Below are 11232 nucleotides of genomic sequence, written 5' to 3' on the forward strand. Positions count from 1 at the left end.
TGGATAGTCTTCTTCCGGGCAGCCAGGTTGGAATGGTGACTGCTGTATTTCTCGTCAATAAGTCCATATCAGAGAAGGGTAGTGACTTGTTGATTGAACTCTTGTTTTCTCTTTGCTCCTTTCCAAAGCTGTGAATGAAGCTACCTGTACCTGGAGTGGCCAGCTTCCTCCCCGAAACTATAAGAACCCCATCTACTCCTGCAAGGTGTTCCTAGGAGGTGTTCCTTGGGATATTACGGAAGGTGAGCTGCCTCTGAGATCTCTTATAAGAGTTGGAGGTGGGGCATATCTTTAAGGAGTGTGAGCCCTAGGCTCCTGTTTAGGGCTTGAACCTCTACCTCAGCAGAGTGTTACAGGAGCAGCTGAGGGGAGGGTGTATTTCATAAGCTTTCAAAGTGATTCTGTTTGTCTGCTTACCCATGAGACCAAAAGTTGATTCTGAGCTATTGTCAGGAGCAGTGAACCTTGGGAGGAGTGCTGGGGGGGGGGGGGTGTCCTCTGTGTGTGTATCTTTCCTGAGTAGACTGTTTCTTGGTTTCTGCTCTTGCCCACTGTGCAGCTGGATTGGTTAACACCTTCCGTGTTTTTGGTTCTCTGAGTGTGGAGTGGCCTGGTAAGGATGGCAAGCACCCCCGGTGTCCTCCCAAAGGTAATATGCCTAAAGGTAATACAGACATGGTAGGAAAAATTTTTTTTGCCCTCCCTCACACACACTGTACCACGTGGTGTTGGGATGTCACAGAAGCATGCTAGTAATGCAGGCACTCCAGGGTGCACTCAGCACATCCTCTTCAGTTTTGCACATTTCTTTTGTCCATCTGTCCAAACTTGCAGTGCTGTAGGGAGTTGCCCCCAGACCCCTTCCTGTGCACTTCCCTCCAAAGCTGAACCCCAACTTTCCTCTTGAATAAGGCATTTCAAGAGTGTGCCTTTGCTGCCTCAGAGGCTTGTCATCTGACCCAGTTCTGAGATTCCCTTTGGAGTTGTCAGGAATGAGGACCAACTATCTGAAACCTCACTGGTCTAAAATGAGATCCTGCCCTGTAGAAGGGAGCAGGTGCTATTTTCTCTCTGCTCCATCTTCATTGAAATTGAACCAATGGTTTAATTAGACTTTTAAAGCAATACCTTCATTCCCTGACAAACTGCTACTCTTCTTGGCTTTGCTGAACCGAGCATTCTCTGTGTTCTGGGGTAGAAAGCTGTGTAGTAATGGGTGGGGTCTACTGTTTTGGCCTGACAGTTCCTTCCTTAGTGAAATAGGATATGCATCTCTTTCCCTTAGCCTGGGCATAAGACATAGTAAGTACTTCATTTGACAAACCTTTTCAGGAGTAGAACAAAAAGGTACTTTGGGATGAAGGATTGGTTCAGCAGTAGAGTACTTGCTTAGCATGCACAGACTATAGGTTCAATCCCCAGCATCTACCTCCAAAAAATGTCCTGTACTTGAGGCTTCCTCCCTTAGAAGAAACTCCCTGCTCCAAAGCCATGGCTCTTCGGCCACCATAGAGGACATTAAATAGCCACCCAAGGAGTAGTAAAGTGTCTTTTCCTTTTGTTGGGTGTAGGGTATGTGTATTTGGTGTTTGAACTAGAGAAGTCTGTCCGGGCCTTGCTTCAGGCTTGTTCTCATGACCCGATGAGCCCAGATGGCCTGAGTGAATATTATTTCAAGATGTCCAGCCGAAGGATGCGCTGCAAAGAGGTGAGTTAGCTTAGTGTCCTATGTTAGTTACTTTTGCTGTAGTAGTTCTGTTTCGATTGCTGTGATAAAGCACTCTGACCAAGGTAGCTTAGAAAAAGAGAACAGTCTTAGTTGGGTTTACAGTTTCAGAGGGTTAGAGTTTATGATGGTAGAGTGAAGGCCTAGCAGTAGGAACCCCATGGAGAGATCACATCTCTAAACCTCAGGCGTGAGGCTGAGAGTGCATTTGGAATAAATAGCACGAGTATTTTTAAACCTCAAAGTCTGCCCCTAGTGACACACCACCTCCAACAAAACCACAGCTCCTAATCCTTCCCAAATAGGCCCACCAAGGACCAAACATTCAAATGAGTTGCCTATGAAGGCTATTCTCATGTAAACTAACAACAGTCATTGTGATTAAAATACTACAGTCAGACAATTTACAAAAGAATAATTTGGGTTTCTGAGTCCTTTAATCCCAGCGTGTGGGAGGCAGAGGCAAGATGATCTCTGAGTTCAAGGCCAACCCAGTCTACAAAGTGAGTTCTAGGACAGCCAGGGATACACAGACAAACCCTGCCTCAGGAAAAAACAAAAACAAAAAACACTTCATTATGGCAGGAACAAAATGCTAAGAGTTCATATCCTGCATCATAAGCACAAAACAGAAGAAGTTAGAAGTGGCAAGAAGATTTTAATCTCAGAGCCCACTCCCAGTGACCCAATTCCTATAGCAAGGCTATACCATCAAAAGCTTTTCAAACAGCACCACCTACTGGGGACCAAGTTCAAATGCCCAAGACTTTGGGAGACATATCTCATTCAAACCACCACATAGCCCTCCTATGTCAGGATAATTGGCATGGTATGGCACTAGTTTTCTTGGAACCAGGGTGACCGTTAATCTTGCTGTGACAGGAAGTCTGCTTTTCTTGTCCATGGTAAATGCATAAATTGCATTTTTTTGAAAAAGCCAACTGTAAACCCTGTCTCGAAAAAACAAACAAACAAAAAAAACCAACTGTTGGGCCTTGTTAAAAGGGAGGTAAAGGGGAGGTGTGTACAGTGTGCACAAACAATCCTAGAACCAGTGGATCAAGCTTTTCCAGCCTCTCTACATTTAAATTCTAAACCTCAAAATAGAGATAAAACCGGAAGCAACAACTTTCTCTACTTGGACGAAACTGATAAAATCTACAGATACATTCTCCTGGTTCTCATACTGTGCCTCTGACCCTGTAATATGTAGTGGGTGAGTAAATTCTTCTTTAGCACAAGTCCAGCAATGGCTACTTCCCTTCCTTCTTGGGACTTTATTACATAGCATTATCAATATGTTGGTTTTTTTTTTAATACTTGGCATAAGTCTGTGTCCTGAACATCATACTGATTTCACATTGGGGAACTCATTGCAGATTCTTACCTCAGGCTTACTGACTTATTCGAGTGGAGTTTAGGAATCTCTAACTCATTTGGGGAGTAATCAGACTCCCCAGTTGGTACTAGTGGATAGTTGTGAGAACCACTTGTTTTGAGTTCGGGAATTGGGGTGGTGCTGTTTTTATTAGGCTGATTCCAAAGAACTTCACTTTTGTGACATTAAACTACTGTGAAGTTTATTGCTCCCCAGGAAGTTGAAAATACCTCTAGTTAAAAAGATCAGTGCTTTTAGGGGAGCAGACATGACTGGGCAGAGCACAGAGGATTTTGGGGGCTGTGAGATGACATGCAGCTACCATTGCAGTGTGTAAAAGTCGTCACACATTTCCTCTAGACCAGTAATTCACAGCGAACATGAGGAAAACCCAGTGGTGATTGTCAGTGCAGGGTCATCAGCTAGAAAAGATGTACCTTCTAGTGCAGAATGCTGCTAGTTGAGGCCTGTGTGGGACAGTGTGTGTGGAAAATGTTCGTTAGTGGGGTTTGCTATGAACCTAAATCAACTGTTAGAAAGGAAAATCTATTTTTTAATCTGTATCTTAAAGGGTAAAGAGCCCCTTAGGATGGTCACAGCACTTTTAAATAATCCATTGACTAATCTGGTTCTTGGCTTTATAGAAGTTCTTCTGTGTTTTTGTTGTTCAGTCTGACAATTGGTCACTCTCTGTTTCCCACAGTAACCCAGGTTCCCTTCTCTCCTCATTTGATTGGCCCTCAGACAGCAAGCTGGAGCTCATCGTATCTAAGATTAATTCATGTACGCTTTCCTCCTTTATCCCTTGCTTTCACACAGGAGACTGTCACAGCTACAGGACAGCCAGTCTGCCTCATGCCCCTGATGATACCCATTTCTTACCGCCTAGCAGAGATTGAGTCTCCCTTTGATGCGCCAGCTCCAGGCTGTCCCAGTTCTCTCACTTTTGTGACTGTTTTTTTTTGTATGTCCCAACTGTTGTCCACTATTATCAGTACAGTATTTGACTCTCTTACTATCTCTTCTATCTCAGATAATTTATACATTTCTGCTCTTTTTAGACACAGATTCGTCTGTCTAACCTCCTGTCCTATGTAGACCCTATATTCTTTGATATATCCTGTAACTCTATATTGCCCTGTGTGCAAAAGTAGCCTTTTTCATGAATTTGTAGAGCTGTTGACTTTCCTGGTACCTTCTACCAGGCTCTCCAAACCTCAAGCCTTGTAAGTCTAGGTCTTGCTCACCCCCTTGAGAAGTCCTGACCTCTACAGACTTCCATTGAACAATATCTTTACTTGTCCCTGTGACCATTACCACCAGCCTTCTTTAGGTCTTCATTGAATTGTTTTTACCTCCTTGGGTCAGCTTCAGTTCTCGTCCTACTTTAAAACATTTTAAAAGATCTTCACAGACTAATTTTCCAAAAATAGTTATTGGCATTTGTAAGTCTGCTTCATTAGCCCTCTGCCTGCTAGACTAGGTTTGATTCTGGGAGTCAAGAAATCAGAGGACAGAGGATATCACACCTTCCCCAGTGATACTGAGCTTTTTTTATTTAACACCTCAGATCTTTCTGCATAACTGTACATACACACGGGGCGGGGGCAGTGAAGCAGGAGAGAGAAGGAGAGAAGATGAGAGGAGAGAGTATGTTCCTGCTGTTGCTGGCACAAAGCCCTCTAAATACCTAGGTTTAGACCAGTAACTATCTCAATGATATAAGTATTTCCACCTTTTTATTCTTAATGCTTCTAGCTTTTAAATGCTCTATTCTACCTTTCATAGGGCTCTTGTTCACTTTATTGAGAACTCATGCTCTGTTCATTCCTGTGGCCCTTAGTTGGAAGTATAGAAGTGTGGGCCTGTCAGTTTGCTACTTTTGCTTACTCTGCAGAACTAGCAATTTCTGTTGTATTTTCTCTTACCATTATGAACACAGGAAATTCAACTCAAGTTGTATTGGATAAGGTTGCCTTGCTGGAAGCCTGTGTGCCTCAGATGGGTGACAGTGCCCTTTGACCCCACATGGCCTCAGCAACTGCAGCTATGATAGAGAGCACGTGTCCTACCATACAGGACGCTCTCTGAAGCTGCCAGCTGATAAACCTTTGGGGTGATTTTCAGGTGCAGGTAATTCCTTGGGTCTTGGCTGACAGCAACTTTGTCTGGAGCCCATCTCAGAGACTGGATCCCAGCAGGACGGTGTTTGTTGGTGCCTTGCACGGAATGCTCAATGCTGAGGCCCTGGCTGCCATCTTGAATGACCTATTTGGTGGAGTGGTGTATGCTGGGATTGACACAGATAAGCACAAGTACCCCATTGGTGAGTGTCCTACTTCTGTGTGGGAAGGCTTGGTGCCCTGGGAGTAAATTAAGACTATAATACCTGCCCTTGAGAATGGAGAGAGAACTGACCCAGGTTTGCAGAGCATCTTTTCCTCCAGAAGTTACCAGTACTGGCCCATCTTGCTTCTGCTCCTGGTTCCCACATGGGGAAAGAGTGAGTGTAGTAGGATCTATGATAATATTGGTGAAAATGAAGAAAGGAGTTTGTTGAAATTCTCAAAGTACACAGCCAAACAGCTTAGGACAAAATATAGAAGTGTTGCATTTAAAGACTGTACCGAGAACTTGCCAGGCTCCTTTATTAAAAATTCTTTGGTGTTGTCTAGAGTAAGAGACAAGATCAGATCAAAGGTGCTTTCTGGATAACTCAAAAACTGGGACAACTATTACAACTATTGAGCTGTTCTACCTTTAAGGTAGTCTGTATCCTGACCATTGAGTTTTAATCCTTTCTGAGAAAGGAGGTTAGTTACAGACTTGGTACAGTAATCTCAGTGATTGCATTTGAAAGTGGAACCGACCTGAACTCTCTGATCAAGGCTTATATACTTAACCCACCTTCTCAGATGCCTGGTCTATCCACCCACACTGAATCTGATCAGGAACAAGCACTGTGTACTTGTCAGTTCTGTGATGCAGATGGAGAACTAGGACTTCAGAGGCTGTAGGGGAGGGGCCACACTTGGCAGGAGGGGGGGAATTCGTCGTCTGCTCGGTCCTAGTTCTCTAAGGTACCTCTGGGTCAGGCTAGGTTTGATTGCTATTTCTACCCCTTAGAGAATTTAGTCTGCAGCATAGTTTCCACCTGAGCCCTTTCTCCTTCTCTGTGAATGTACCTGCACAGGAGGAGCCCCTTCCCTCTTACTAACTTGTCTTATGTCATTACTGTCTAATGTGAGAGCCACCACCAGAAGGTGGTGAGTACATGTGTTAAAATATATGGAACACAGTGCGGTGGTGGTGGCACATGCCTTTAGTCCGGGCATTCAGGAGGCAGAGGCAGGTGGATCTCTGTGAGTTCAAGGCCAGCCTGGTCTACAGAGTGAGTTCCAGGACAGCCAGGGCAACACAGAGGAACCCTGTTTCTGGGGAAAAAAATCATGAACATATAAAATATATTATTAAAATTCCACTACTTTCGATTTTGCTTTGACAACCACTCAATTAGGAATTGCATGAATACTTATATTTATGTCAGATAGCACTGGTATAGAAATAGGGTTTCTTGAGCGTTTAAGAGAATTTGAACAGAATGTGTAAGCTTCTGCCGGGTTTTCTTAGGGTCTGGTCGCGTGACTTTCAATAACCAACGTAGTTACCTGAAAGCAGTCAGCGCTGCTTTTGTGGAGATCAAAACCACCAAGTTTACCAAGAAGGTGAGTGTCTGGTTATGCCCTTACTGAGAGAGACTTGGGTCAGTTTTAAAAACAGCATAGTTCCAAGGGTAAGGAGATGTGCTCCACTACAGAGCTAACCTGCAGGGATTGAGGGGGCCTTTGTCTCTGGGGACTCAGGAGAAAGGGACCTAGACTGTCAGCTGCCTGAGTGGGTGTGGGTGGGGAGAAGTTCCCTCGTTTTGGTATTTGTCTGAAGTTGAGTAGTTTGACTGTCTTTATCAACTTTTACCTGAATCCTCTGAGTACTTCCCTGCTGCTCCTTGATGGAGAACCAGGGTTCATTTTGCTGAGAAGAGCAAGCAATAAAGTCTTGTGGTTGTTAAATGTTAGAAGCAACCGGTTCTGTCTCTGTACAATGAGTCTATGCACTAAGATCCATATTTGGCCCTGGCCCACAATTCTGTCTAGGCTCCATTAGAACAGACAGACATACTGTAACCTGTGTACCCAGTAACATGCTCCTAAAGTTCACCTGACCCATAGAGCCATTTTATCTCCCTATGTTGCTATTCCTCAGGTTCAAATTGACCCCTATCTAGAAGATTCTCTGTGTCTTATCTGCGGTTCACAGCCTGGCCCTTTCTTCTGCCGTGATCAGGTAAGTTCCCTGGGCACTAGAAATGGCTAGTTTTACCACAGTTAAAAAATGTGTTAAGGCATATTTATGATGTTGAGTATTAGAGTTCTCATGTGACTTGTAATGCCTGAAAGCATAGAGACAGTAGTCAAGAAGGTACACTACAGATTCACAGTCTGGGAGTGTCAGGGTGCTTGTTGGGTTTCCCTTTCCCTTCCTAGGCTACTGCTGTACAAAATGGCCATTGGTGATGATGGTAGGTGCTTTTTGGTGTTATGTTTTTTGTTTTCAGTTTTCTTACTGTGTAGTCCTGACTGGCTTGGGACTCATGTAATTAAGCTAGCCTTGAGCTTGCAACAAACCTCCTTCTTTCCCACTGCCCTACCAGAGCCTTGGTATCATTGGCATGTGTTACCATACCCAGATAGTGGTTCTGTAGACATTGAATAGTTTACAAGCATTGAATAGTATCAAGCGCTACTGATACATTTTTTAAGTCTGACAAGCTTGTCCAGCTACAGTCTCTCATACTATTTGCCTCAGGATAGTTATGAATGCTGCCCAATCTAAAAATGTAATTTTAGGACATTTTTACCCCCCACCTTGTGAAGTATTGGTTTGGTTTTATATCTGGGTTGTGTGGTTCTCCAGCGTGAATCAACATTGTGTTGCGATGCCAGAAGGATAGGCACACCTTGCTGGGACTGAGTTTTTCCCTTTATTTCTGAACGTCTAGACTACTTTGGTGTTTGTATCTAGGTTCTAACCATAGTTGTCAGAGGGGAAAGCTACATGGAAACTTTGTATTGGGAGTCTCTGGGTGGTGGAACATGGGTGGACCTGGGCCTGTTTGGCAGTCAGTGCTTTCTGACTTGAATGTATATACACATCAACTTTGTTGAAATGAGAATCTGCTGAGTGGTGTTTGTGTTGCTGTTTTTGGATGACCTTTTTTAAAAAAAAAAAAACACATTAAAATGTTTTCGTGCATACAGTATATTTTGATCACATTTAACCCTACTTTTCCTAATTCCTTTCCATCTATTCCCTTTCAACCTTATCTTTTTGTTTTACTTTGATGCTTTTGCTGTTTGGTCTGGTTGGTTTTGTTTGTTTTTTTGAGACAGGGTTTCACCTTGTACCTCTGGTCAACCTGTAAACTATGTAAACCAGGCTGGCCTCAAACTCAAAGATCGACCTGCCTTTGCTTTCCCAGTTCTAGAAGAATCAAAGGCCTGTACTGCCATGCCCAGCCTCTTTTTTTTTTTTTTAAATAAGTAACAAGCCTAGTCCCACTGTGCTACTCATATACTCTTGGTAGTCCATCTACTAAGGGATAAATCCTTAAAGAAAACTGACTTTCTTTCTTCCAGAAGCTATAAGCTGTCAGCAGCTCTCAGCTAGGAGTAGTGGCTTGTGAGCCTTCTTCCTGTTAGTGCTGGAACGTTCTTTGGGTTGATCTTGTGTAGGCACAACCATCAAACCACATTTTGAAACCTTTTCTGGGATGTTGGGAACCTTTCAGACTCTAGCAATTCATCCGTGTTTAGTTGGCTTACAGTAATGCTGTTGTTTGCAGGAAGGCTGTAGATACACAGGCTCTCAAGAGAGCTCAGAGTAAGTAAGCCTGAAAACAAGTATCTTTCTAAATCACGTTCACAGTGGATCCTGTTTCACATTCTTAGTAGGAAGTTATGACTTGCTTAGGTTATTCAGCTAGCAAAACCAGTCACTTCTGAGAAGAGAAAGGCATGTCTCCTTATACTTAAATCTGTAACCAGTTCTTCAAACATTCTCTCATGTTGGCAGCCATGATATTCAACTGCTCTGTAGGTGAGAAGGGTGGGGAATTGGGAAGCTGCACGGTCTGTCTACTCACCAGGAGCCTAAAATGTTTGCATAAGGGTACACATGAAAAAGGATAGCATTTACTTTAGTCAGTTGCAGCTGTTACCATGAGAGGGCTAACAGGAAGTATCTCTTCTAGCCCCACAGAAACCAGGAGGCTTCCATCTCCTCTTGAAGTAGAACCTTTCTATCTAGTGCTAACCTCTGTTTTCCTAACCTAGGTGTGCTTCAAGTATTTTTGCCGAAGCTGCTGGCACTGGCGACACAGCATGGAAGGCCTGCGCCACCACAGCCCCCTGATGAGGAACCAGAAGAACTGAGATTCCATCTAGAGAAGCTGACCTTGCCCAGTGGCCTGTGTTGCCCAAGGCTGGCAAATCAGGCCTGTACCCTGCACTGGCGCCCAAGGAGCTAGCTTTCTGCAGACAAGGGAAAATTGTAGTCACCTTTGTACTTGCTAAATCTGTCTTTGTTTCTGCACTAATTAATGCACAATGAGTTTTGTCAGGTTTTGTTTTCAGGGGTGTGCCAGAGCAAGGACCCTCTGGCTCACCCTCAAGCAAATGTAGTTTTCCCAGATTCTAGTTCCTCGTTTTGCAAATGAAAAGAAAAACAACAACAAACTGTGTGTCCAGAAGGTATTGACACAGAAGCCTACACCTAAGTTTATTTATTAAAGCGCTTTTTACATTCCTTGCAATACTGACGGTGGTGATGCGCAGGTCTCATTGGTTCATTCTTGCAGTTGCCATACAGTGCCTTTCCATTTATTTAACCCCCACCTGAACGGCATAAATTGAGTGTTCAGCTGGTGTTTTTTACTGTAAACAAACAAGGAGACTTTGCTCTTCATTTAAACCAAATCATATTTCATAGTTTACGCTCGAGGGTTTTTACTGGTTCCTTTTTACACTCCTTAAAACAGTTTTTAAGTCATTTGGAACAATAAATTTTTTTTTCTTTTCTGGCAGCTTTTAACATTATAGCAAATTTGTGTCTGGGGGACTGCTGGTCACAGTTGCAAATCAAAGCATTTGTAACCAAGGGAAAAATTATTTTATTTAAAACTGGACCGGAGGAAAAGAAAATTAGGTCTGAGCAGCTGCTGTATATAGTTTTAAATGGTTTGTCGCACCTTCTTACGTTGCACTTACGTGGGGGGAGGGTTGGTAGAAGTTTTTAATCACAGTCACAGGGTTTTTTCTTTTGTAACTGAGCTTAAAAAAATTTAAAAAAGGGCTGCTTTTTGGTGGGGGCAGTTGAAGGCTCACAGGAGAGCCCTTTCTCTTAGAGGGGCAAGTACCCTTCCTTACATCTTTTATTTGAAGAATGTATGAATCAACAGAGTTGACACAAAAATGCTACTGGATTTTGAAACTTGACTTTTTCTTTTTAACTACTACTTGCCCCTCTTAGGGAAGCTGTGTGCCAAAGAACCAGTGTCATCCCCTCCCTCCTGCTGAGCTGATGTTGCATTGTTCATATCCCAGCTACTCTGTGGGTTTTGTGAAGCTGTGTGTGAAGTCTCTACCTCATTGTTGTATATGCAGGCAAGACTGCACTCTCTACAGATGTGTGGAGTAAGCTGTGGTGTACTTTTTTTGGCACATAATAAACACGTTGCAGCAGAGTTGTGCTTTTGTCTCAGTGTCTGGGGTGTGTATAGCAAGCAGGTAAGATTCCAGAGAAGAGTCCTCTCTTCTTGGATTTTCTGCAATAAGATTGCAGGGTAATAGTATGAGTGTGTGAAAACTGCCCATATGTGGCACTTGTTACATCCTGGTCAGCCAACTTTGGAGAGATCTGTCCAGTAGCTGGGTGATTACAGTCCGAAACAACAGACCTTGTTTCAGTTCCTTGGCCATCAAGAATACCCACAGGCACAACCACCAAGGTGTCAGAGCCACTTGGACCCTGCTGTCCTGTGAGTTCTGGCATGTTTCTTCTCTGAGACTCA

At 43.5% G+C, this 11232-nt stretch overlaps 1 protein-coding gene across 9 annotated transcripts in view; it reads left to right on the plus strand.

The window, feature by feature from the left end:
• Positions 1-10898, plus strand: part of Cpeb1 (cytoplasmic polyadenylation element binding protein 1) — an 81701-nt gene extending 70803 nt beyond the window's left edge. For 8 of the 9 annotated variants that reach the window (XM_050154131.1, XM_050154128.1, XM_050154129.1 and 5 more), the window contains exons 6-12: positions 129-242; positions 560-664; positions 1572-1708; positions 5232-5430; positions 6735-6829; positions 7368-7448; positions 9497-10898. In XM_050154131.1, the coding sequence (XP_050010088.1) occupies positions 129-242; positions 560-664; positions 1572-1708; positions 5232-5430; positions 6735-6829; positions 7368-7448; positions 9497-9595 (830 nt within the window). In that variant the 3' untranslated portion in view covers positions 9596-10898. The remainder of the gene's footprint in view (positions 1-128; positions 243-559; positions 665-1571; positions 1709-5231; positions 5431-6734; positions 6830-7367; positions 7449-9496) is intronic. The other variant, XM_050154126.1, reaches the window with a different exon arrangement.
• The last annotated feature ends 334 nt before the right edge of the window (positions 10899-11232 follow it).

The sequence above is a fragment of the Alexandromys fortis genome, unplaced genomic scaffold (genome assembly GCF_014885135.2).
Source record: "Alexandromys fortis isolate MF-2015 unplaced genomic scaffold, M_Fortis_MF-2015_v1.1 scaffold_86, whole genome shotgun sequence".
Lineage (NCBI taxonomy): Eukaryota > Metazoa > Chordata > Mammalia > Rodentia > Cricetidae > Alexandromys > Alexandromys fortis.